Source organism: Chamaea fasciata, unplaced genomic scaffold (assembly GCF_029207755.1).
Source record: "Chamaea fasciata isolate MVZ Bird 193981 ecotype frontalis unplaced genomic scaffold, bChaFas1.0.hap1 SCAF_14, whole genome shotgun sequence".
In the NCBI taxonomy this organism is placed as follows: domain Eukaryota; kingdom Metazoa; phylum Chordata; class Aves; order Passeriformes; family Sylviidae; genus Chamaea; species Chamaea fasciata.
This window is the reverse complement of record NW_027094099.1, coordinates 10,340,092-10,368,045: the sequence shown is the minus strand read 5'-3', so window position 1 is coordinate 10,368,045 and position 27,954 is coordinate 10,340,092. Positions and strand designations below refer to the sequence as shown.

At 39.5% G+C, this 27,954-nt stretch overlaps 1 protein-coding gene across 4 annotated transcripts; it reads right to left on the bottom strand.

Annotated features, from left to right (window-relative positions):
- Positions 1-20: 20 nt before the first annotated feature.
- Positions 21-27,860, bottom strand: SPPL2A (signal peptide peptidase like 2A). 4 transcript variants are annotated; one of them, XM_066196126.1, is made up of 17 exons: positions 27,631-27,860; positions 23,819-23,938; positions 22,403-22,585; positions 21,534-21,623; positions 18,070-18,203; positions 15,849-16,000; positions 15,025-15,121; positions 13,596-13,697; positions 12,919-13,000; positions 12,589-12,663; positions 11,908-11,964; positions 11,697-11,750; positions 11,170-11,269; positions 10,277-10,354; positions 9,798-9,958; positions 7,602-7,635; positions 21-2,722 (listed from the first exon to the last, which is right to left on the bottom strand). In XM_066196126.1, exons 1-17 carry the CDS (start codon positions 27,682-27,684, stop codon positions 2,691-2,693), a joined length of 1,605 nt encoding a protein of 534 aa, XP_066052223.1. In that variant the 5' UTR covers positions 27,685-27,860; the 3' UTR covers positions 21-2,690. The 4 variants fall into 4 exon arrangements, with proteins under 4 accessions (XP_066052223.1, XP_066052226.1, XP_066052222.1 ...); XM_066196129.1 differs by lacking the exon at positions 11,697-11,750; XM_066196125.1 differs by lacking the exon at positions 7,602-7,635 and having other exon boundaries at positions 27,631-27,857.
- Positions 27,861-27,954: the final 94 nt, after the last annotated feature.

The window sequence follows — 27,954 nt, the reverse complement described above, 5'->3', positions numbered from 1 at the left end:
GAACAAAGCAATTACTCAACTTTTTTTTTCCAAGTAACATTTATTAATAACATTTTTAAGGTGATAACTTAAGAGTCATAAGGAAGGGGGCTGTTGTCAGTAAACATACAATGAAAAGGTAGTAAGATTTTTCTATTAAAGTATGACTAACAAGGCTTTTAACAGTGTTCAGCTCAACCAAATTTAATATTAAAAACATTTAAAATTGCTAGAAGTGTTGCAATCAGTTCTACTGAACTTATAAAACCTCATTTCAGTAGTCAATACTAACCTACTATTTATATAAAATTTTAAACTCCATTCATAATTTTTGTAAACAAAGTACCTAAGCATTTGAAAGAAAAAAAAGTTAGTTTACATCCCACTAAACGGCAGCATGTGTGTGAAACCTCAGGCATGGAGCATTATTAGGCACAGAACAAGACAGAGCTTCCACAGCCAGCTGCTGAATACACTTATTTATGTTGCCAAAGGTCTTTTTTATTTATACTAATTCTGTAATCATTTATAGCTGAAAATTTAAATCCTCCATGTGGAAGATTTCAAGCAGACAAAGAAGTCATCTTACATAGGTTTGTGAAGCTTCTGAGGGCTTTCAATTGTACATGACTATGAATGAATTATGACTTCTTTATCTGCGTCAGAAATTTTCAGAAACTTCTCCAAAACCACTGAACTTTGGCAGGTACTCGACTTGTCAAAGAGCATGACACATCAGAAGACACATTTTCAGTCTGCTATTAAAACATTGAGGTATGCTGTAATTTATCATGAAATGCCAGTTAAATAGAACAGAAGATGACCACTGTATTCTGAGGCTGCCAGTTCAAGCTCGAGTCAAGGGGGGGAACTATTAACTAACAAAAACTGCTTGGAATTTCTGTTTTCTTAGGGAAGCTGCAAACAAGGTGAGTTATCTTACCCGTATCAACTGGCACCACACTCAATCTCTGTGAATGGCAACAACTGATATCCAGGCAGTCAGTCTGTCTGCTCCTGACTCTTGCAAACTAAAGTTTAAACTTGATATAAATTAGGTAAATTTGTAGTAAGCCTTCGTTAACTGCCAATACAGATTTTCAATTGTCTTAATTAACATACTTCCAAAGTAAATCTAGCTAAACTAGATTTAATCAGGGTAAATTTTCCTGAGCTGACATGCCCCAAACTGACAAGAAATGTCCGGAGGTGACCTTCAAACAAAGGAGGCACTTGCATGAGGTACTGCAGGAAAGCCTCCATTGCCACTGCCCAGGATGTGCTTACTCAGTTGTTTTCTCCAGGGTTCTTGAACTTGTACTTGCTATAGGAATGACATTCATTTAAAGAATAGGAAAAATGTTTTAACAACTACCTGACATTAGCACTAAGTGAACTCAGTGGTCTCCCCTTGTTGCCTTCTCCAGTTTTCTTTGGTGTCATGTGTTAGCATTACAGCTATACAGATTTTCTATGCCTAATCCCCCTCAATTTGCAGTTTCCTGAAAAAAGAACAGGTGTCAAACAAACTCTAACTCTTCTAAATGCAAACTAGTGATTTAAACTACTTATCCTTTTTCAAAGTCTTTAAAAGCAAAAACAAATTAAGATTAAACAAGTTAAACACATGCATTTGTCTTAGCTAACACAGGTACTACTAGCACTATTCAAACCTGTTTTGTCTATCAATTGCAAAGAATTTTCAAAAATACTTTAAAAAAAATGTATGGTGCAGATGCAAAAGGTAAAAAAAAAAAATCTGTCCTGTCTTTCCCCATCCCTCTGAACTGATCCACAGCCAAGTGAGGACCACAAATACACACCTACTCTCAACAGGTGAGAGAACCAGGCCGGTGTTAACATTTTCTCCCATCCCTTAAAATAGCACTTACTGAGCAAAAAACCTCTTGCCTTTCACACCATCTTGTCTGTCAACTATTCCAGGAGCTGCACATAAGTTTTTTTCAGGACCATGTGTAAGTACCTCTCCCCTTCTATTATTTTTAAATGTTTGGAAATGTATATAATCCAAAGACTTGCGTCAAAGCTTAACAATTTTCACAATTAAGGCATAAGCCAGTGATACCATGAGAGGAGTGGGGAGGAAGAGTTCACAACCCCACATTTAATTTCCCCTGTTATTTGTTTTATGGCTCACAATGTACATCAACATATACACTGTTTATTGAATTACTTGTAGTAATGGAACTATAGTTTCATTCTTCAGTTGGTATAGTTGCATTACTATCCAACTTTGCATTCAAAATATGGAAAGAAATGCTATGAAGGGTACTTTATTTTTTATTTCAAAGAAACCTGACTAATCTTGATCAAAACTTTACAAGAACGTTTCATTTAAGCTGATTTGGGCAAGCAACTTTTATAAAAATATACTGTATAGAAACACAGTTGGAAAATTGCATAGAAAATATCCTTTTATTTAAATTGAAATAAGGCACGGTTTTACTAGCTATTGTTTGGCTGTAAAAATGCAACTCTATTTTGATTACTTTTATGTTATTAACAGTATTTTCCATAAAAATATAGGTGCAGGAATAAAAAACCCTTTTACACAGAGTGGGAAACATTCTACTGTAAATTTTCACCAAATTTACTGTAATTCAGCTGTAAAAAATTCAAATGCTATTTCAAATCGGGATCCCACATTTTATTGTCCTCCAGGCTGTTCAGTGGCTGTTGCTGTGCTTTCTTCATTTCCTGTGTAATCCAGGTGTTCCATCATCTAAAAAAGGGGGAAAAAAGGGAAAAGAGATGGCTCTTTATAAAGAAATACTGCTTTACCCCGATCTAAAGGGTTTGTTAGCTAAGAGAAATATAATTAAACATGTGTTAGAGTGCATTTTAGCAGCATACATTTAGGAGGTCCTCTAGAGATCAGAAAAGTATTTAAGCCAAATAATCAAAGCTCTATTAGCTAATGCTTTCCACTACAGAACGATTCTCCAACCAAGGACCCAAGCACTCTACAGGAAAATAAACTTGTGAGTCAGAAGTATCTCAATTACTAAATACAGAGAACAAAAAACAATTGGGGTTAAGCAAATTTTTCAAAGATATGGCTTGTAAAACTGGAAGTAGACTGTAGGATCTTACCTGACATTTAGAGGTAGCAAGCAATAGCTTGACCAGAAAAGACTAACTTTCTCTTTTCATGGTTGTAAAGGCTACCTGTATAACAGCTAGTCAAAACTAACTGTAGTGGTCACATTTCTTTGTAAATTTTCCTTTTATTTCAGAAAGGATAAAGGAAATAGAACTATGAAGTCCTGATTATACTTGCCATTGATTAGACTATCTGAATAACTCAAGACAAATTTGTAGTTGTCCCGACTAAAAAGCAGCCTGTTTCCCTATCCACTGCTGTATTGCTGGAGGCAATGAAGGCTCTGGTTCTCCCCCTGGGACAAGGCATTGAATGAATTACAGAGGTAATACACACGTTTGTTAGTGTGACAAACTGAGACCATCAGTTTGAGGCTTCAGAATTGAGCATAATTAACAAGAGGCCAGGAACTGGACAGTTTAGGTAGCTGACAGTCAGAGACAGAAGACAAAGAAATAGTACAACTAATGCTTAAAAAACGAAATGTGCCAAGGAGCTCATAATGCCCAGAGGGCAGGATTTTTTGGACAAGAGATAATGTTTTAAGCATCAAAAGGTAGAAAACCCTACTTATGCTCTTCCATAGTGGGATATCCTGCCTGTCTTTCTGTGCAGCAGCCACTCACTGTGTGGGTTCTGATCTAAGCTGGGCAGATTTCCACACAATTATTTTCTTGTCTTACTAGCACCTGCTCAGAATCCTTGCCAGGACAAAGCCAGGCTCTGAGACTGCTGTGTTGTACACACTTCAGTGTGGTATAATTCTGTGTACAGGGTAAAAAGACTTGTTCCATTAACTTTCCCTTCTTCTCTAGGTATGACACAGCTCTTTGCCCTTTATGCCACCAGAATGGTTTCATTGAAAGTATACAAACATACCTTATCAAAAGCACTTTTGCTTAAACAAGCTGTTTCACAGTCCAGCCACACCAGCATGCTGTGCAGCAAACCCAGATGACAGTTCCAAAAAACAAGTCAGTGGGATTTGGGTAAGGTTTAGGAGAGCCCAGTAGCCACAATATCAATCTGAGTAAGACCAGAAAAGGTCTTTCACAACCCTCCCTTCATGTGCCAGAATCATGACAGTAAGAACTAAGGCAGGCACCAGTCTTGCCAATGAACTTAAGGACTGAGTTGGGCCAGCAGCACACACTCAGTCCAGCAGTGAATACCCAGCTCTTGTGCTAATGACAATCTTGCATTATTTCAGTATATCCAGAATTTTCCTCAAAAATCCACATCAAAAGTCACCCAAAGCAAAACACTCCCTACAATTACAGAACTCAAACCATCCCTTTGAATGAGGATTAAAGTATTTGTTTCCAGGATAAAACAAGAACAACCTCCCCCCACAGTACCATATTACATCAAGTCATGCCATGTATCTTCCTTCAACCTAAGGAGGATCATCTAAGAGCTGGCACAGAGAAAGTAATTTTGCCAAGCATTTTTGAACAGTCTTTTCCTATTAAATTGACAAGATGCTTCTAGAAATAAGAGTTAAAAGTATTTGCAATAATTCAGTATATTCCAAAGTCAAAGATTCTTCTGGTAATCCTACAGCGCTAAGCAGTAAAAATGTACTTTTTTTTGTACAAATGCTGGAGATAGCACCTGTATTTAAATTTTAAAGTCTCCACTTAATGATCAGATTTTGAAGTCAATTTTAAAACTAAATGCCTTGTAAAACTCCAAGGGTGTTGGGGGAGATGGGGGGGGGGTGTTTATATAAATGTTTCAAGGCTAAAAAAGCCACATCAGCCCATTTTTAATCCTTCCACCACACCGAAGGACAGCCCACAACTTAAAGCTGGGGACAACAGGTGCCTCTATAAAAGTATGAGATGGCATTTAAACACCTTTGGCCACACACCTCTCTCTCCACTGTGGATTCTCTCAGGACAACCCCTTTCTCAAAGCATCAGCAGAAGCTGCAGGAACCTTTATGATAACCAGCTGCAAGATGAAGGCACCTTGCTGATGCCTTGGAAGGCTGACCTGAAACAGAGACTGGACAGAGCTAGAGAATAAAGTAGGTATTTATTGAAAGGCCTCCAGGATCCACCCTGGGCAGGACAGGAGCCTGACCAAGGCTGCAGCCAGGGTGGACCAAGAACAGTCACAAAAAAAAGGCTGCCCTGTCACAAGATCTTACACTTTTGTAAGTTTTGGTCCATTTGCATATTGGGGTTTAATTGTCCAATTACAGCTTTGGGTTGTGAGGTCTCATCCTTCTTGTTCTTCCCTTTAGTCCACCGTTGTTTATGCTTTTGGGTCTGAAAAGTGTCCTTGGTTCTCCAAGAAAAAGGATTTGTTTTGCCTACCTACCCGGTGAAGAGAGCTGACTGGCACTTAATATGAGGCTCAGAACTACATCTCTAGGCAGCACAGAATCTGCAAATATGAAAACTAAAGCTTAAGGCATGCATCATTGCTACAATCCTGGACAAAGTTGTTGTTTTAAGCTAAGAACAAGGCAGAGCAATCTGACTGTACATTGTGGAGAGCTCATGAACATCTCTCACGTGGAAGAGACTTAGCAGTTTTGCTCTCATATCTGAATTTCTGACAGTTTTTAAGGGGGAGGTGTTAAGACAGCTTTGTAATGAAAACATTTCTGTTTAACCTATCTACTAACATGGTGAACTATTCAAAACTAAAACCAGCAAACTCACCCCCAAAAAAACACTTCCAAAGAGCCAAACCAGAAATGGCAGTACAAATCTCTCTCTGTGAGAGCACACAGTACCTATGCACAAAGTTGCTTGCAAGACTCATGGCAGTACTGTTGCAATCATGGAATTCTTAACAACTCCCAGTTATGATGAATTTGTAAGCATCTAAAAACGTGATTATAAAACTTACTAAATAGCAGGTGCATGCTGTGTAACATGCCGGTGGCAAATCTGTTGATTTATTACTTCAAAGAGAGATAAGAAGTGCTAAACACTTTAAACTGACAAACTCCAGCAAGTTGCATCTTTTGTTCCATGCAGAAGACTTCAAAGTTGCATTAGGGCACTAGATTTTCCATGACTTTGCTAAAATTATTTCATAGATTGCACTGATACAAAAATCAGTATTCTAAAATTAAATCAATAACTTGGAAAATAGGTATGAAATTAGTTTATTATGAAGGCATCCATGAGGAGTATAAGCAATCCAGAAATCTAGATGAACCTTTATTTTACACTTCACAGCAGCAATGCTGCCAGTTAGGTGGCAGGAAAGTAAGTACATTACTCTTCCAAGAAATCTCTGCACTTCAGTGTATAGTTAAAATGTTTTCTGTGCAGCAACTCATTACAGCTCAAGACTACATCATAAAAAAGCCACACAGAGCATAACTAGAATTTAAGACTGCATCACTATGCAGAAACAGAAATTACCTCAGCTATGAATTATGGGACCTCAGAGCTATCTTGGGAGTCAAGTATTTGTCATACCTATAAAGTAGAAACTAAAAAAGTGATTCTAACAAACCTATCCAAGAACTCAAGTATGCACAGCAGGACAGAAGAACTCTAAGTCATAAAAATAGTCTGGCCATCTGCTTTTAATTTGCGCTCAACCCCTTTATTTTAAGGCTTTTTAATGGGACTTAAATTGTTAAAGTACTCTTTCTTAGAAGAAAGGAGCTAATGAGAAAAGTACTTTCAATGTGAGAATTTAAGACACAGGCAGAATTCACCATCTCAAATTGTCTTCAGAGCAGACACTCTATGCATTATAAATAGATGTGTAACTCCAGCAACTATAATTCAAGATTATATTTAAATGCTTGAATTCCACGAGAAGCTGAAATTTGAAAGCTTGCACTGCTCTCTGCATGCTGTGTGGACAGCAAAAATAAATGGCATCAGTGTTAGCAGTCATGAGCTGCTGCCAAGAAAGGTCAAACCTCGCTGCAGCCCAGACGTGGTGCGCAGCGAGGCCACAGGAGCCGGTCCCAGGCCCTGCTCCCCAGCCCAGTGCAAGCAGTGCAGACAGGACAGGAGGAAGGACACAAGGACTGCAGACATGATTACTAAAGGCAAATTTATAACAGGAAACAACAAAATTACTGCTGTTTAGCACTAAGCAGGTTTTCACATCGATGCAATGACACAGAAAAATCAGGTGAAGGACTGTGATATAGGTAACAGAAGAGGAACTAACACCCACTGCAAATATTTGAAGACAGTCCTAGGGTTTGGGAAGTTGGAGAGTAAAGAAGCATACAAAGCTTGCCTTCAGGCTTAGGAATCCCAGCTTCATTGCTACTTAATGTTATGTTTTCCTGCACTCCTTTAAAAAAATGAAAAACCCAAAAGACTTCAGTGTGAATGCAGATTTGTATCTTGTTTTCAGTTCTATCCTCTTCTATTGAATAATTCATACAAAATTAAGAGGTAGATGCAAAAAACGACTGAAAAGAGGAAGCAGAAGGGGAAAAAGAAGAAAAAAGAAACTGTAAGATGATTAATAAAGTTGCATTAAAAGAAGGCCGTAATCACACCTTGTAGCAAAGGCGTCCTGGAGGAGTCCGATACCTAAATAAAATTCATTCCATTATTAAAATCATATACAACAAAACCAACAAAAAAAAAAAAAAAAAAAAAAAAAAAAAAAAAAAAAAAAAAAAAAACAAAAACACCCCAAACTCCAAAAAGGTAACTAATGGACTATCATTATGAAGTTTAGTCACCTGATGCACTGTACATGCTCTTCTACCCTATTCTTAGGACACCTCACTCTTAACAACTCTGCCAGGTTTTTCTGTTCCCATGAGGGCAAAGCAAACCTCTACACAAGTCTGGCCACCCTTGGTCAATGGAGCAGCTCTGCCCGAGCCTCGATCACTGATGTAGCAAAAAATTCTCTTCTGACACCTTTCCATTTCTTTCCTCCTCAGAGTGAGCACTGCAAGCTGGAGATTTCAACCCTGGAGCTGTGTGGATTGGGGCTGTTTGGGGTTTTGTTTGTCTGCTTGGAGTTTTTGCATGTTTGTGAGTTCAGTAACGACAGTTCAAAATACAGTTTTAGATAAGAAGGACAACATATGAGAAAGATCAACCCTGCAGCATTTCAGGAGTGCAACTTGAATAAACACTCTCTGGGAACAAAAAATTAGTACAAAAATATTCTTCAACACTTCAGAAAGTTATAGAAAAATAGAAGTTAGTAAAGTTACACAGAGCTCAAGTGCAGGCTCAATTACAGAGAAGTCTAACTCAGGGATGGTGGAGTGGGGGTTGAAATCAACATTTTAAATTGTGCTAGAAATGAAGTAATCTGACTCAAAACAAGCTGAAGTTCAGAGTAGTTTTAATCCTTCAAGAAACCAGTTGAAAGGACATGAAATAACTACTATGGCAACATAATTCTTTCAAGTATGAGTTTTGCTACAAGAAGTGCAAGAAATTTCTTGTCACTAAGGAGACCTGCCAAATTTACTTAGGCCAATCTTACTCAGAACTCAAGTGAGGAAAATAAATTGCCAAGTGTTTCCCCCACAACAAACCTAGAGTTATTTGGCTTCATAAACACGACCCTGTTTATTTTAGAAGCGCAAACAATGACCAATTTATATATAAATGCACAGTAAACCAAATTCATTCTGACCTACAGAGGAACTTTTCTATTCACTGGACTTATGAAAGGAGGAGTTGATTTTTTAAACAAAACAGGGTATTTAGTTAAAGCTGCAAATCTCCCGAGTAATTTCACACCTAAGCCGACCTCCAGCTGAAGCAGGTGTAGTGTATTAGATCAACGAAAGCATTTTGCTGGTAATACTACAGGAGTTGGTGCTTGTAGTTTTACCTTTACAAGAATTACTCTTGAATTCCACTGACCCACTTAAACTTTCCAATCCAGAAGCTGAAAAAGTGGGAGCTGCTTCTATCCACCATGAACTTGACACCCACCTTCCCCCAGAATAGACTATCCAAGCTCCAAGTTCAACATGCCCTAGGGTATAGGTGATGGTCCCTCAATTCAAATACTGAACTTAGGTCTCAAGCAAAACACAGAGTGATCTTGAGACTGCTCTGCCTTATGATAAATGTCAGCTCAGGGGCTACTGGCACACCCAGTTACTGCAGCAAGTCACATCAGGGAAAATGTGCACGTGTCAACAGGTGGGATTTTAAGAACTGCAATTCCTGGATAGTGTTAGACATAACCAAAGGGGAAATACAGAATATCCAAGGCAGTGTGCCTACAGGGCGTGCTGTGGTAGGAAAGAGTTATACAACCCAGCTATTTTGTTCCTGAATGCTCCACACAATCCTGATGATGTAGGCCATCAGTGATGCATGGAAAGTTTCTGAAGTTCTAGTTGATGCCCAATTTTTTGGAACTGCCTCTAATATAGAACTAGTGCAGTTTGAAGCCTGCATGTTTAGTTCAGTGACTCATGTTATACCACATCAAGATGATGAATGTTAAAATACAAGAAAACCTTTCAAAGTGGATAAAACAAATTACTTTTCCTCCCTGAGTACTGAACCAGTTATTTCATCTGCCTTGACCTTTGTTCTGCCATGTCAATTACTAGACTGAGATTTTCTAAGACTACTTTTCCTTTCCAGTTCCAGAATATCACAGGAAAACCTGCAAAAACTGGATTGCAGGTGATCTATCACCAAGTTCTCAGAGAAACATATACTCAAAGGAATTAACAACAGAATACTCAAGGCCTCCAGCCTACCTGGTAACTGCTTCCTTTCCAAAACTTCTTCATCTCTTTGCGCCTCCAGGCAATGAGGGAGCTTGTGATGAGTGTACATGGTACAAGGTAGAGAAGGGCAGGCTGCCCCATCTTCATCAAAGCCAAAACAATGAAAGTCAGCACCATGCCGACGGCATAAGCTGGAAAAAGACATTCATACACACACCATCAACAACAGCAGAACTTTTAGATTAGGTCAATCATTTAGTAAGACAGAATTTCTTTTTAAGCAATATTTTCCTTGTTAATATAACTGAAATAGAGACACTCTATAGGCTGCTCTATACTTGCAAGATTTCTCAAAGCAACTCACTACCATAAAGAATAGTCACCTTAAGTACAAGCAGGCACACTAAAAAGATTTTCTTAAGAGATCCTTGACAACTTTGAACCTTACCTGAAGAAAACCATTTAGATATGCCATTTTAAAAAAACTACCATAAAATATCACAATTTACCTATTGTGCAGGAAATGTAGTATATAGAAGATGATCTTGTTTGAACATCAAATCTTCGACAATAGGCAACCAGAAGCCCTTGAAAGGAAAAAAAATTTAAAAAGGAAAAGGACTAATGAAATGTTTAGTCATGATTTTTTTTCTCCCCAATTTTCCAAATGAAAGCAGCATAAAAGAATTTATAGTAAGACTTCCGATTGTGGTATTTTATTTTCTTCCAATATTTTTTCTGTAAAGGCAAGAACCAGTCTAAGAAATCCTACAGTAAGTCTAGAAAATCAAAACCATAATGGTAACATGACCCAAGCAAGCATGGAATTAGAGGTTTGGGGTTCTCAAGCAACCTAATTGCATTGTGCTATTTTCAGCTAATATAGAAGTGTAACAACCTATTTTTCATACTTTTTTTTCAATAAGATTCTAATGCTCACTCTTAACATTCAGCAATTTTGCCTGCACATGCTTGATTTAAGTAATTTGCTCAAAACTCCAATTAGGGCTAAATTCAGCACTTCTGAGAAAGGTGGAAAACCATTTTACATTCTCTCACCTCTAATTACATAGTCTAGGATACGAAAACCCTACGAAGTCACAGAATATTTGTTTTCTGTGAGATTTTAATGAAATTTAGTTAATACTGACAACTTGATTTACCTATTGGACTTGCATTCACTCAGTCTAGTACAACAGAAAATAAACCTTTCACTATATAAATATTCTATAACATACTGAGCTTTCTTCTTCTACTCTGGCTTTTGTTGTATTCTGCACTGACTGATCACAGCAAACTGCTGCATTTAATAATTACCCTGTGAATAAACTCTGCAAGTAAGCTGAGAATAAAAACCAAAATATTTACTCATAAGTTACAGTTATCAAAAACATTTGCTCACCTGGGACAATGATGTCTCCAAAACCCAACAATGAAAAGGGCAAGTCACAGAGTGTTGATGCAGAGTGTTCAAGTCTAGGCACTCTAATAACCACGGGTAACTGGAAAACATTATTTCAGAAGCCACATAAATCTCATCTAAAGCATTCTGGTGTTCTGGATTTTTTTTGGTTGCTTGAATTAATAAACAGTTTAAATATAATTAATTTATCATTAATGCAGACTTCAAAATAGGTAGAACCTGAAGTAAAAACCAGAAAACAACATAGAAAGTAGATAAAGCTTAAGGCAACTGGTAAGCTGGAATTTTAGATTTACAAATAATATGCACACACACAAAAAAAAAGTCAAAACAATATTTAACCATGTAACGGGAGTAACAAATCTGGATTATTAACCTAACTATAGAATACTGATAAGTGATATCCAGGCCCTAAAGAGAAATTTGGACAGTAAGGTTTTCCCCAAAAGAACAGTCTTTTTAGAGGAAATAATTTAAAAATCCAGTATCTGAAATACAATCCTTACTTTCTCATGGGGAGCTGAGCGTTCAGTAGGGACTTCCACCAAGTTTCCATCACTCTAGGATCAAACCCAAGTCAACAGGCATTTAATACTTATAAGAAAATAGCAGAAGCTGGCTATATTTTGTGAGAAAGTTATGCTGAAAAGCACACTATGAATTAGCTACACAGAGTCAGTACTCAAATGCTGCACATATTACAACAACTGTTCATACCTTTTCACTGTTTCCAAAGGGACCAGCTGCAACTTCAACCATTATACTTGCCCCATTCTGAAATTAAAGTTATTTTTCAAAAGTTAGTGGTTTAATGAACCAAAATTTCATACCACATTTACAAAAACTGCTTCTACTTCCACTTACAATTCAGGATTGGAAAAATCCTGAATATCAAAGGGAATGCACCGGCATGTACAGTATTATACTGCATTGTGTGGTAGTAGAAACAGTCCAGCCTAAAATAATGTTAAAAATCTCCAAACAACAAGTCCACTAGATGTAGCTGGAATTTTAGATAAAAACATGTCAGCTTTTTCTGCTGTGAGCTTTCTGCCTCAAAATAAAAGCAGGTTAACACTTGCACACAGGTCATACATCACTGCAAGTGATCACTGCAGAAAGTACAAGAGCATATTCCAATAAATGGGTGTTTAAAGCAGAAGAAGGAAAAAAACATGAGGGCAGTAATTTCTCATGATCACACTATCCCCCACACTAACTGGGGATAGTTTACTTTTGACTATGTGATTCCCATAAAAATTTAGACCACTGTTGTCTTACATGGAGAAAAATGGAAATCAGCTTTTCCACCTTGAGAACACTGCACTGACCTGTTAAACAAAAATACTCTCCCAATGACCAGACATTTTTCTTCTTACAATAAGTTCACAGACATACCTTTGTGATAAATGGTGTTATGAAGACAAAAAACACATCATACAGAAGGAGGAGGCCAAGAAGTATTACACAGGACTGGCAAAAAAAAGGAGAAGGAAATATTATAGTGGGTTTTCAAGTATCACACAGCTAGATTCTGGTACCATTACTGTACCATGTGTTTTAATCTGGCCTAACATTTGGAACAGGATTAGTTTCTTTTAATAATTATTAAAAATGGTAAAGATTATTTTTTAATATATATTTGTGTATTGAAAACCTACTTCCTGACAGTAAACTTGCAGATTCACGGCAGTAGAATATTATCTTAAGGTAAACAACTCATGGTACCTTGAAGTTGGGCATTTTCAGTGTTTTAATGAAGTTTAAGCAGAAAGCAACTCCCAAAATATCTTGCAAAATCCAAGCCCACCTAAAAAAAACACAAAACACTTTTACAGGTTGTTCAAAATGCTGCTGGAATCTAGATTTTTCTGGAAATAGCAAGGAAAAGTTCTCAGAAAGCAAGAAATTAATTTTTCAGATAATTACTGCTACCAAAACCAGAAAAGTCACAGGTCAATTTATCCAAGCCTCTGATCATAAATAGATAACTGTTTGTGCTGGTAATGGCTGGGATAGAGTTAATTTTCTTCACAATAGCTTGTAAGGGCTTTGTTTTGGATTGGTGCTGGAAACAGTGTTGATAACACAAGGATGTTGTAGTTACTGCTGAGCAGAGCTATTCCCTGTGCTATTCTGCACCTCTTCTGTGGCAATCCTTAGCAATAAAACTAGTTCTTCCTCATCTTCATAGTTTTTTATAACTTCAAATTACCACACAGCTCATTTGCATTGCTTTGTTCTCTATTACTCCCATGCTTGTTAAGCTTCAAAATACTTTCATGACTTTTCTGAAATTGGCATTGGAGTTTAGAAGGATGCTGTGCTCCAGGATTAGCTGTATGCTGGGAAGTTCATTAGCATCAATTATTCACCTTACTCTGAAGTCAGAATGCACCACTTACCTATCTTCATTTCGAAATACTGCCCAGACAACAGCTGCTGCTATGCAGAATATAGCAAGAAAAATAAGCCTCACTTCAATGGTTTTGTTGGAACACGTAATCCTAAAAGAAAATAATTAAATTAAAAGAGAAAGCCTGCAACAGCCAAGACACATGCCTGTGCTATCACACATCCTTAAGCTGACAAGGTGTTCTCAACCCAAGAGTTTCTCTTTTGCCCATCTGTTCAGTGCAGATTCAGGTGGCATTGTTCTTACAGCTGCAGCATCAACCCTTTTCTGGGCTGCACTAAAAACACACCAAGAGGAGCTCGGCTGGCCTGTCCTCATTCTAGCGAACACATCCAGGCAAGGCAGCAAGCAGATGAGTTTGTTTAATCCATTTCTGTCATGTAACAATTACACCACCTGAGCTATGTCAGTGAAGGACAGCCGTGTCAGAATTGCACAAAATGGTAGTGGTGAGAAAAACTGATTTTAGGAAACATAATACAAGAATAAAATTGAAGTAACTATGAATTGCAAAATGGTGAGCCAATATCCATTTCTGCCATATACTCAATTTTCTGTGTCAGGTTTTGGACTAATAACTGACAGAAGTAATGTCTTTCCTGCAGCTGACACAAAACCTGCTCTTTTATACTTGATTACTACCTTTGATGGGCTACTGGATTACCTGACATGATTATTCTACACTAAGTAACATGCAAACCACATGATTCACCTGGTTCCAAGTTCATAAACACTGTTCTTTTTGGCAAAAAGAACCATTTGCTCCATTAAACATTCAGTGAAAAAGTGAAAATGCAGGGAAGGAGAACAGGGACACTCCCATACACCCTTACACGTGCAGGATATTTAACTCAGAGTGGTAAGAAGCACCTATGTGTGCACTGGTAACAAATCACCTAAGTGAGGACTGCAACCACGACCTTCTAACATGGGTGACATGAGCAATGTGTTGTCTATGCTGAAAGTTAAAAATTGGCAGGTGCAGTACAGGTTTAGAAGAGGGAAAAACTCCTCTGCTGCCTACAGCACAGTACTTGCTCCAAACAGGATCAAATGTGCAGGATCCTGCTCTGACAGAGTTCCTTGACGAACAAAATAGGCACATATGACAGATAACCAGAATTTTGTAAAACCAAGCTCTGACAGCCAAGCAGAGCCTTTCAAATTTTATTACAGAATGCTTTCAAATAAAGGTAATGCAGCAAATCTACAACTATTTTAATTGTTGCGTATGCTACAGATACCTTTAATATTTATTAAAGCAGCTTGCAATTTTCTTTTGTAACTATCCCACATACTAAAACCATACAGGAAACAATTTGTCAAACTATTCTCTTATTTTCATGCTGCCTTGAGTAGCAACCAGAAACTACCCAGAGGAAACCTGTCATTTTCAATAAATGAAAAATGCACAATACCTGCACTGCCCAAATGGGATTTCTCCTATTAATGCTGCAAGACAGTTGTACAGACTCATTGCAGATGCCAGGCAGAAGACTGATATTATAACATAAACTAAATAAAAACAACGAAGACAGGAATCAGTGACAAAAAAAAAAAAAATAGAAAACAGCAAATAAACATAATAACATACATTTGATATTTTGTGTCCAAGAGGTGTTTGGACTGGCACTGGGTGATGTGGTTTAAGGGTTACAGTGACAGTACTGAGTAGACAGCTGGACTGGATGATCTTGAATATCTCTTTCAGCCTTGAGGATTCTATGTTCCATGATGTAAACTTTTAACAGTCATAGCAGCGCTCAACCATAGTCAGCTGAGCATAGAAAATACTGAATTCTGAGTGTCTCTGCCATTACAAAGTTCTCATCAAACAAAAACTTGACTCAGAGGTATGAGAATTGCTTTCTAGCCAGATCCTCACCAAAAAACTAAAACCAAACCCCAGCAAGCAAAAAATGTTCTCATCAAGCAAACTCTAAACACTACTAGGTTGTCACTGCCATCCTCCCAAGAACATTGACATAAAACATTTTTTTTTGCTCATCATTAGTCACCTCTCTTCCACATGAGAAGACTGTCAAGGCAGTCTTTGTAAGACAGCTGAAGAAACCTCTCCTTTAAGTAGCAACTGCATCCTTTCAATCCTCAACTCACACACGGAGAGAATCATTTGAAAAGCTACATTCGTTTTAGTTTAGAAATCTAGCTTTTTGGACTTCACCACTTTGTAAGATCATGTAGAAAAATAAGTCAAATGAGATTATTCATTGTTTCTTACCTAACCATTTGTAGAAGAAATAAAGTAAAACCAGCATGACACAACAGATGACAACAAACAAGATAACTGTTACAGGGGTGAAAGTAACATTTTCTTCCTTCTTCCACCGGGTTTCTCTCTCCCCAGGACTTGCTACTGCTTTCAGATTCTCACTGTTAGAAGAAAATAACAAACACATTTACCTCAGATGACAGATTATGAGAATGTTTTATATGACCAGATTGATGATGATAGAACATTTAGACTGACAAGGTTTCAGTTTAGTCCTTCATACTATTATTAGACTGAAACCCACAGAAAATTGTATGGTTATTGTTTGAATTTCTCTCCATTTTTAAATGAAGATATGTACTTTCAACCTAGCACAGATGGCAAGGAAAATATTCTTAACAGTGCTCCTTTCCAGTGGTGTGGTAATTGCCAACTTTAATGGAGCATCCCCAACTAATGCCCTGACCCATGTGAAGAAAAGTAGTACTACACTCCTAAACTGCTTTTCAGGATGCACACACTGAGCTCTATTAGTGCATCACCTCCGACTACAAAATTTATTGGGCTAAGTGTAGACAATCTGATAAATACATCTACAATCAATTAAAATCATAGATATTGCACACTCTTAAAACCTCATCTAGACAATAAGTGTCTGAAAAACCCATTCATGTTAGTAGAATAAAACTAACTAACTACTAGTTCTTTTACCCTTACACCTCATAATTACAGAGTAAGTGAAAGAGGTGGTATAATCAGGGATTTTCACCAGGAGTAAGATTTCTGTGCATACATACTCCATATTTATACTTCACCATGCAAAATAAGGAGACTTAAACTGCTGTGTTTATTCCTTGAGCAGAGAGCCCTTCTACTCTGTAGTACAGACCTAGTGCAAATTGCCCATCAGATAGTGCGTTCCTGAGGAATCCCAGGACCTACCTACCAAATGCTGAATTCAGCACTGAAACAGCTACCTTCAAAAGAGAAGAACCCACAGGAGCAAGGGTTAGATGAATCACCTTCTCAGAAGACGTGCTTTGAATAAGCAGCTTTTTTAAAAAAATAAGCTAGCCCTAGATTTATGAAAGAGCACTTTAACTAGTTTAATAAATTACATCTAGGTATTTTTAATATGGGAGACAGCACCACATTTTGTTTTTAAAGCATTCAGTGCAGCCACACCCTGCAGCACTGCAGAGTGAAAAAGAAGCATAATCAGATCCCACCTTTAAAAAAAGAAACATACACACCTCCCCTCCTTCTACTTGTTTAATCTCTTTAAAATAGCTAATTTGCATAACTGTGGGAAAAAGGAAGCTGTTGTTATCACATACAATCCTCTCCTTGTTGTTCTGGGGAGCAAAGCAGCAGAACAGCACTGAGACCCCAAAGGTAGCAACACACACTGGCCCATTTAGCATACACAGCCACCCAGGAAATACTCAGAATGATGCCATGCTCTCAAAGGCCAGCTACAGCCAGTTTAACCCCAGACTAGTAACAATTCTGTGCATCATTTAAAGCTGCACAGCCCTCAAGGACAGTGCAGAAACCCTCACTGCCCCTTGTTTCCCCTGCCTTTGCCACATTTTGCACTGCCACTCCCTCCTCCCTCCACAGAGACACAGGGATTGGTGCTGGCTCCTTGTCCTTGCCCAGTCCAAGAGCTGCTGCTGCCTCAGCTCTGTTGCTCCACCAGAGAAAACAAAGCTGAAGCAGATAAGCCAGGTTGGACTTTATCTGCAACCAGCCAGACAATCAAACTGTGCTTCCCATTGGTCCTAGTGACTGCAGTGCTGCACAGCCAGCTGGGATGGAGCAGATCCCTGCCAATGTAGACACTACATACAGTATGTATTTACCTCCTGAATTGCTGCTCTTGAAAGGTGTAACCTAATTTCTATTGTGGATATTGGAGCATTATGATCCTAGTTATGGAGTGTTTGGTAATTTGTCAAAATGTTAACTCATGCCTCCTCCCAAGAGTTGCATTATCCCTCAGGGACTTTTACAATCAATGCTTGAGGTTCCTCAAAGACATCTGGTGATTTTTTCAGAGGTTACTCAGAGTGCTCAAACATTTCATGACAAAGCAGCTAATTGCAAGTAGATCTCCTAATTTTTTAACTACCAACCTAAAAGAAAACAATTTCTTACTGATCATAGTGACAGTTTTCACAAGCTTTGCAGTCCATGTAATTTAAGCAGTTCCATTTAACAAACTTACAGTTCTGCTACTCCACTCCAGTAGCCTCCCAGTGCCACTGTAAATACAGCAATTAGGAAGATGACAACCATACTGTAGTCAAACTCTGGCAAAGGTGGTGAATACAGAGTCACATTAACTTCATTTCCAAGCACCTGAAATATAACATACAAGTTGGTTCATATGGAGGACAATGAAATTGTATCACTTATTTTCCAACAAAATGTACATCATTATTTCCTGCTTTTAATCTACACAATGCTGAGAGGAAGTTTTCAACTCACTGCACAAGACATATCATATGTTTGGCAAGAAGCAATGCTTTCCATGCTACCTTTCAGGATGGTCAGGTTTGGAAACAAGACTATTACTACTCCTGTGTAAACACAGAGATACCATAAGAGAATATGGCTCCTCTTTGCATTCTTTCCACAACTTTCTGAGAAGTTGTGCCTCTAGCCCAGTGCCTCCCCAGAATATACCAAGTGCTATCAAAGACATCTGCTCTGCAGGAAAGCACATCTAACTCAGTCACTTTGAAATACAAGCTCACAGGCCCACTGAGGTATCAGCAGATTTACCTCTAGCTCTCAAACCCGTAAAACTCAGTTCAGATACAGACATGAGGCTTCAGACAGAACACAATGACAGCTCAAGGTGGCAGAAAGTTATTTACCAACAGCTTCACACAAACATAAATTGAGATGGATTCAAATAAATAGAAAGCAATTTCATGCTATTAAAAAAATTTAAGACCTAAGAAAAAAAACAATCAGCTGAAGAACACAGAAGAAAATGGGAGAAAACCCTCAGATGTAACTGGTACTGAACTGTACAAAAAATCTTGAAAGCGAAACAAGGTACTTTCATTTCACTGAAAGGTGAGATTTAAAAAACAAAGAAAGGGTGATAATTTGACAGGAAATAGAAAGTACAAGGGAAGACAAGTTTGCTGCTGCAGTCAAAGTAAGTCCAGACATCTAAAATAATTGTGCAGTGAGAACAAACTTCAGAGATGTAGAGAAAAACCCCAGATTTGTTTACAGTCTGCATGTGAGATAAAAGCAAGAGAGAGAAGAACATGCCAGACAGGTTTGCCTTCAGAAAGATCAAACTGGCATTAGAAAGAATGAATGGGAAGCCCAGTAGTAGAGTGGAATACTGTGGCCACATTTAAAGAAAGCTGAATCATTTCAACATCTAAATTTTCTGATTACAGATAATAATCTTTCTGCAGGCTAAATAAGTCAGAATCATTCTTTTTTGCCTGAAGTTATGGAAGTTCAGAAAATAGGGAATAAAATTAAATTCTAGTGAAACACTGCAGTTGTATGAAGTGGAACATAACATTAAAGGGAAAAAAAAACCAAAACAATTCAAATTACAGCATCCTCCATATAAAAAAAAACCCCAAACCAAACAACCAAAAATCCAACCAAACAACCCCAAAAAAACCAACCACACACACAAAAACCCAAACAAACACCATCAAGAACCAAAAAAAAGGCCAAAAACCCTAAGAGGCTTATACATTTTTAGTATTCAGTTCCAATATATCTTAACCCAGTTTTTCCTTTAAGTTCCATAAATCTTATAAAGCATAATTCACATTAGAATCTAGAGCAATTGTTTCCTTTCCTCCTATCGTTCTTCTCTTCACAAAAAACTTCCTAAGTCTCAACTTCCCCAGGGAGGAGCACTAGAAGGAAACAGACTGCATCAGGTAACAAATCTGCAAGAGAACTGTCCACTGACTAAAAAGTTTGTAACACTCTGCTATTGCTATCAAGACTCTTAACAGACCTGGCTCTAATGGTGAAGGCTAACAGGGATGATTTACTTGTCAAGTAAAAGGAATGCTTATACAAACTACTTGCCCTCAGACCGGTGCTGTGTCTCTCTTCTAAAAAAAAGGAGGAAGCTGGAAGCTTTAAAGACAGTTAAACAAGAAATGTAACTGTAGTAGGAAGTGTACAATGGCTGCTGGATTCCAAGCAGTGCATATCATTCAAAGTAACAGCTGCCAGTGACATGACAGAGGGCTTTGGCAAAAAAATAGAGCAGAACCAGCAAAGATCACTTGTTGTCTAGACTGTGCTCCTCACTACTTTTATGAAGGCAGTCCCACTATAAGACAAAAATGGATTGATTCAGCAGCAGTATGAGACATCAGCTGGCACACCAACCTACAGCAGAGGTGCTTTGGTGAGTTACTCCAGCTGTACAGAAGTGATTCCACATCACACCAGTCCAAGCAGAGCTGGGCAATAAAGAAGTGCAGAGAAGATCCAGACCTAACTTGCCCTAGCTCCTTTACATGTTAGTAGGGCATCCTAAAATCACTCAAGCAAGCAAACAACTGACACTTATCTGACTTGAAGAAACAATTCGGAAGACAGAGGACAACCTGAAACTAACTACAGTATTTATCAAGGCTGTGGCAGTCTGAAGACAGCACAAACCTCCAGTCATGTCAGTGCTCAGCAAGTACCTATCTTTAATGACAACAGTAAACAACCAAAGTCCTACAAATCTAGGCAGTTGCAGTTTGCATACTTACCTAAGACAACCTCCCATGGCAGCTCTGAAGATTAAGAGCAGAAACGAAGTGAGCTTGCAAATTCAACTCAAGAATCTACGACTACACAGTGTCAGCCTCTGCTATCCCCAGAAAAACATGTACAATGCAACTCCTGCTTAGCAAAACTATTCAATGCTTAATAAAAAACCCAAAACAACAATATAATAACAGAAAAAGCCACACTGAAGAAAAGATACTGTTTTCCTTAAAACCCTGTGCAATATTTTGTTCTTCTAATATTACATGCCAAGGAAAAGAAACTCCAAATACTCCCAAAACAAACTCCCCTGCTTATAAAATGTAAGAGATACCACAACTGCTGCATTTTAATAACAAGCATTTGGCATCTCACCATCAACTCACCAGAAACACAAACTACACTGCCTAACCACTCTTTAGCTGATGCTGTCACACTATAGCGAGGGAGCTTATCTGGGAAAGGCAAAAAAACTCTCAGTCTTTCCTCAAGATCCAACCTGCTCAGGTGCTGCTTGCCTGAATGCTCTGGTGCCAGTAGCTACAAGCTCAGCTGTTGTAGTTTCTGCACTAAAGGAACAGCCCTCTCAGGCTAGAGCTCTTCATGTCTGCCAGGCACCTGCAGCTGTATCCAAGTCTACTGGAAGACAGCTTATCTTGTTCAGCAGGAAACTTCTAACATTTCCCATCTCCAGTTAGGTATTGTCTTTCCCATTCTCAGTGTTCTAATCAATCAATCATTCTCTCCTGTTCACCTGATTAGGACGACCAGCACTCCCACAACTAAATGTCCATATTTTATTAGGAATGAAAGCAGTATCTAAGCACATTCAAATCAGGCAGGCATCCAGACCTGACCTGAAATCAATCTATTTGTTCAAATACCTAACTTTATACAACCATAATGTGCTGAAGTTCTGTTACTTACCAGCTGCATATCTACTATGTCATTATATCTTATAAGAGCAATTGGAAGAGTCACATCTTCAAAATCAGTCTTGTTATCTGAAATAGCAGACTAAAAGAGAAAGTGTAAGTAGTAAGTATGTTGAGCCTATTTACAAAGTAGGTTAGACCCCTAAAAGCAGACTGTTCTTTCAATTTCAGTGTATTTGTAGGAAGGTAAAACCAAAAAGCTCATTCATCACCCTCTGCTAAAGGTTAATAAGGATAGATGTACTTAAATTAAACCAGATGATACCGCCAGCACATCTGGATTCATACAGCTCTTGTGCTTTTATAGTATTACAAGGGATAATCAAAACTGGTTTTAATTTCTGTACTTCTAAAACAAGATGAACTCTCTGTGATATTCACACTAATCCCTAAATTGTACATAACTGTACATAGATTTTGCAGCTGCAATGGAGAACAAAAAAGCAATAACATCTCACAAGACCTTTTCGTATTTCCAGTTTTGGATTACATTTCCCTGGCTTATTTTTACCACACGTCTAAAGCAGTATCACCTACGTTCACACAGAGTTCAGAATGCACTAAAACTCGGGAATAATAAAGATGAGTATTTGCATTCAGAAATGTGTCTGAAGATGCAAGGAACACTTAAAAACATTTAAAAATCCAGCTCAGCTGTAGCTCCTCTAAGCCGGTTTTGCCGGCATTGCACAGCCCTGCCAGCACAGCTCTGTGGGGAGGGTAAATGACTCGTGCTGGCATTCTACACATGGTCAGGGGCCTCTGCTTTTGGGGCTTCTCTCAGCTAACCCTGCACAGCACTGCACAGGACCAGACAAGACACTATCTCAGTACAGAAAAAAACTGTTTGTTGTAACTTACCAGCCTAGATTTACTGGCAATCAACAGCATTTTAGCACCCAAACTTTGTGCAATTTTTGCTTTCTCCAAGAAAGTGCAGTTCCCTCTCATCACTACAACTGCTTTGTCTTTCATTAAGCCAGAAGGAGCTTCAGCTGCACTGCAGAGGACTGTAGAAGTCAAGTTTTCCAAAGTCCTGAAAGTCTGCAGCGAAAGAGGGAGAAAAGGTATGCGATTAAAGTAGGAAATTTGATATTACAAACAAATTAATATAGATGACTACATTACTATGCTTTTTAACTGGAGATTTGCCAGCAAAAGGTGTAACAGAAAAGAATGATTAATTCAGGAATATAAAATCACAGCAGCAGTTTCTGCAGCCTGCAATACTGAGGGATATTTAGAGCAGCATAGAGCTGAAATAATCTGGCTATTTCTAAGGGCAATTTCACAGTAGTTGGTACTGTAATTTAAACATAAGAAAGTGATTACACAGAAAAATCACTATTTGTAGTTCTGGGGAATCCAGCGTACACTCTGTGATATTTCCAGGCTTTACAAGCCAAAAGAGCACTGACGGATACAACATAACCAGAGTTCCAAAGTACAGTGCTTGTTTAAAACCAGCTGTTTCAGTCTAATAATGTATTACTTACATCACCATCATCTCCTTATTTCAAAATTTAATTTCATATTGACAATTATCTTGAAATGATTGTCAGTTTTCTTTGTTTGGTCAAGGCATCCCAGTGGCCAAAGTGGAACAGCAAAGACGTCTAGGGCAGATAAATGATTTTTACTGTGTCTTACATTGAGTTAGTCTGTGAGTGAACAACAGGAGGGAAGGCAGAGTGCCTTGATCACTCCCAAACACAAAGTATTTCCTGTTTATAAGAATGCCTAAAGAACATTTATTTCTGCCTCACACCAACACACTCAAAAAATAGCATGATGGTACATTTCAGATGATATCCTATTACACCACCTGTTTTCAAGACAATTAAACAGTACATCAAACTGATGAGCCAATATTAAAAATTAGGTTTCATAAGTTTACCAATTTTTGTAAACAAACATACAGAACTTTAACTCCCAAATATAAAACTTAGACATAAGAATAACATCCAAAGGAAAAAAATAACAGGATACAATGAAAACATAAACACATAAATAAATAAACAAATGCATAAATAAAAAACCTGGTTCTAAGCAGAGAGAGTACTCCCTTTGTAAACTTTAGAAGCAAACTCTTTAAAGGATAAAAATGACACAGATTTGTTTTTTGAGTGATTTGGGGGGAAGGGGACAACATGAACCAAAATGGCAAATATTCAGTGTAACACATATTTAACTCGAAAATTTGAAGACCAGCTATAGCTGACTCAAATTCATACTGCATTCTAGTTTTCCTAGAGAGTGTAACTACAAGCTACTTACAGCATTGTCCAAGGTTTTTGGAAGAGATACCCAATTAGAATTGTAAATGATGCAGTAATCCTTAGTTACTGGAGGCACTCCACTTCCAGAGGCATGCAGGATCCCCTCATCAGCAGCTACCTGCAATAGAGCACAGGGTTCTGAGTTACAGCAAGTTCAGAATATCAGTTATGCAAGCATTCTTATAAAAAGCTTGAGAAAGAGCTTTTGGAGAAAAGGAATTTACTCAAGTCATAATTTTACATAATGACTGATTCCATGAGAGATGGGGAGCTTGAGAGCAGGTTGGAAAACTAGTAAGAACCTAGTTGCTATCTAATGCTGATTATCCTCGCTGCAAATACAGTGTATTTATGACATGTACACTTCATGTCACCAAGCAGAATACCAGCAAGAAACCAATGCAAATGATTTCAGATTCTCTATCTAGTGCCTTCCAAAATGTGTAAAATTGTACATGGAAAGCAATTAGAACAGTACATGGAAAAGAGATGAAGTTCTAGAGTCTTCCTTCCTCACAGACTCTAGAATTTTCCTTACTAAAAAAGTAGGGGATTATATATATATATATATATATATATATATATATCATATGACAATTCCCAAAAGATTTTTTGTCAAGTAACTGTAAACACAAAGAGGACCAACTAGCGTACCTTAAGAAGAATTTGTGTAGTCAAGGAAATACTGGTGTTTCTTAAGATTAGAGTCCCTCACATAATATGTTATTTACAAATACAGCTGAATTTTAAAACTTCTGAAAATGTTAGGAATGTATACTTCTCAAGTATAAATAAAGGCCAGGTATCTAAGTGGATAAATGAACAGAAAGAATTAGATGCAGCTACAGCTATAAAGCAGTGGAAACAAACATTATTTGCATCTCAAAAAAGTGTCACCCTAAAAAAAAAACTGGAAGATGTTCAACTGTTTGTCTTGAAACTGACCTCAATAGCAAGAAACACCATAAGAGTGAAAAAAAAAATTAAAAATCCTGCTGTAAATTTTAGATTTTAGATTTGTATTAAAAAAACACTAACACACTGAGCTAGAAATAGGCATGGGTATGGGGGAGAAACAGATACACAATGCTAAGCCTTAACAGTGCTAGAGAGGCATTTCTTCTCAAGCTATAAGATCTGTGTTCTGCAGCAAGGGAGAACTGGAGAGAAAATAAAAGCATGTGACGATATTGTTGCAGAGGTTTATGTCTGCCTGGTTTGAATAGCAAAAAACCTTCTTCAGAGGAATCCATTATATTGGCCCCAGCGCATGAACATCTGCTGGGAGAACTGTGTCAAAGGGCCTGAGCACATTAACTGTTTAATACAGAACAGTTCTTCAGCTGTCAGCTGAAATAAATTGTTCCATGATTTATGATCAGCACAAAAATGATCAAGCTTTCCTCTTAAGTTCACCTTAAGAAGTACAAACTAATGGTGTATTCACCTAGAAGTACAAACTAATGGTGAATTAAAAGCAGTTAAGACTTCCAACAGGTGCAAACTCAGAGGTTTACATCCATTAAAAGCTCTTTCTGCTTCACCAAATATAATAATAAGTGTTTGCCGGGTTCCAGGAAATCAAGTGTTAATACTACACAAGCATAAATCTACCTAGGAGGAGTGATTACTTGCTTATTTGATATACATGTTTTGTTTGGCAAGTTTCCCTTCCCTGGGGATTAGTCAGGGCACACAACTTATGCTCATGAGGTGGAGGGAGGCGGGACCTGAGCATGACGTGCAACCACACCTATTCATTGCTGAGCTCCAGAGACTGCATTCAGAAGTTAAAAATTAAAAGGAAAAGCTACATGATGTGCCTCACTTGGAACATCCTCAGGGAAATCCTCTTGCATCCAGCTGAAGTCCGGTTACTTCCTAATCACTTTAGTGCCCTTTCACAGCAGAAAAGGGCTACTGGTTTGGGTAGGTGGCCTTGCAGCCAGCTGTGCCACTGAACAAATCCTACTCTCGGTATACATACAAAGCTAACATTTCTCACCCAGCACATTTTCAATCTTGTTACTTAAGAACAAGACTAAGTGATTACAAAAACATCTCCTGAAAAGAGTAACCTGCTCCCGTAGGCTGATTTGCTCTGGCATTCCCACATGGAGAAGAGGAATGACAGCAGTCCTTACCTAAACCAGCATTCAGTGAATTCTCAGTGGCCCCTCACCTCCAAACAAATTCCTTCCTATTTCTCACAGATAGTTCTCTCATCAAATTTCCTTCCCTTATCACCTTTAAATTTTTGTTGTATAATTCTTTCTCTTTAATAGAGAAGAAGTCTCATTCTGCCTCTTAATCCCTAATATTCCCAACAGGTCCCTGTCACTGCAGGGATATAAACCTGGGCTGACTGCTGCGCTTTGGCGTGTACCAGTAACCCCACCACACAGAATACAGGAAATCAGATGAACCAGCAGACAGAGACCAAACCAAGCCTATATTTACAACATCCATCACAATTAGCACCTAGATAAGACATACAGAACCTCAAAGGTACAGATTAGGGAGGAGGTAGTCTGTATGTGGCAAGTGACAACATAAAACCCACAGAAATATAAAAAGGCAGGGAAAAAAAAGCCATGAACAGAACAACCATCATTTTGTTGTTCTGCCAGTGGCCGTGTGACACACACAGAGATCAGCCCTTCTCCCTCCCTCCAGGCACTGTGACCCCGGAGAACAGGAGCCCCTGCTCCGTGAGCAGCAGTGATCCCTCCCCAAACCCAGCTCCCAATGCTGTCAACGGCAAGACACTGCTCCTGAGGCACAGTGACCTGGTGCAATGCTCACCGCTGCTACAACTGCATCTGTAGAGCAGCGAGGCAGGACACGGGGCCTCGAGTCTTATAAGAGGGCAGAAGCCCCTTCCCTTGTCAGCAGCAGCAAACCATCGGGTTAAGGAGCAAAGCCACTCTTCAGAAAACCCCAACACATCAGTGACAGCTGCGTGGGACTCAGGAAAAGCAAGGAAGACAAGTTACTTCCCCCACAGGCATTCTCCAGGTACTAACATACTGCGCTGTGCACCTGTTGCTGAGCGCATCCAATGGTGACATCCTACATAGGAAAGAAGTATACTGCATCCCGCCTTACCAAAACAAGATAGACTGTTAAAATTAACAAAAAAACCTCAACAACAAAACAATTTCGTGGAACAGCATTTAATGCATACATGTTCTTTATACTGCCTAAGCAGATTATGGAGGTTTCTGACTTCCCCATTTCACTACTCCATTTGGCAGAAGGTGGTCTGCCTGATTTCCACGGCAATGTACACCTGCGGAGAGGGAGAAACTCCAAATACGTGCCATACCGAAACCAAAACAGAAGAGGAACGACACGAAAGTCCAGGACGCACACACGCACACTAGGAGCTTCCCCCTTCCCCGCATCCAAATTTAAACACCAGGTTTATCCGCGCAGGCACCCGTGAGATTTGTTATCTCAACCCCCAAGGCGTGACCGGAGCTGGCCCGGCCTGAGCTCCCCGGGCCCGGCGGGGGGAACCGAGCGGCCTCGCCCGCGGCGCGCCCACAGGCCCAAAGCCCCCGGGCCGGACTCAGCCCAACCCGCCCGGGGCGTTCCGAGGCGGGGGAGCCCAGCCCAGCCCAGCCGCGGGAGATGGGAACTGCGCGGGCCCTGCCCGCGGCCGGCGAGGTCCCGGGAACGTGTCCGGGGCATAAGGCGGGCAGAGGGAGCCCCTCGGCCGGCAGCGAAGAGAAGCGACAGGCAGCGCCATCCGCCAGGGCCGGCCCGAGTGGCGCCGCTCGGCCCCGGCCGGCCCCGCGTCCTTACCAGCGGGAGCAGCAGGGCCCACAGCGCGGCCCACAGCAGCCCGGCCGCCTCCATCGTCCTCCGCCGGCTGCTCGGGGAGGGGCCTCGCTGGGCTCGGGCGCCGCACGCCCCCGCGGAGCCTTTCACCGGCTCCCGGCGCGGCGCCGTTTCCTGTTCCGTCCGCCGCTGCCGCCGGGCCGGTCCCGGGACGCCGCGGGCTCGGCGGGCGGGGGCGGCGCTGCCGGCGGGGCGGTGCTGGGGGAGCCGGGCGGGCGCGGAGCCTCGCGTCCCCGCCCCCGGGTGTCTTTGTGCCTCCGTGGGCGGGCGTTCTTTCGCTGCGGTTCG

Bases quoted from the DNA above. Each gene is read 5' to 3' on its own strand.
- SPPL2A (XM_066196125.1), bottom strand. From the start codon at position 27,684: ATGGAGGCGGCCGGGCTGCTGTGGGCCGCGCTGTGGGCCCTGCTGCTC. The intron at 22,586-23,818 runs GTAAGTAGCTTG...CTTTCGCTGCAG, and splicing joins CAAAAACCTTGGACAATGCT to ACTTTCAGGACTTTGGAAAA. The intron at 11,270-11,696 runs GTAAGGATTGTA...AATGTTTTCCAG, and splicing joins GCTCAGCTCCCCATGAGAAA to TTACCCGTGGTTATTAGAGT.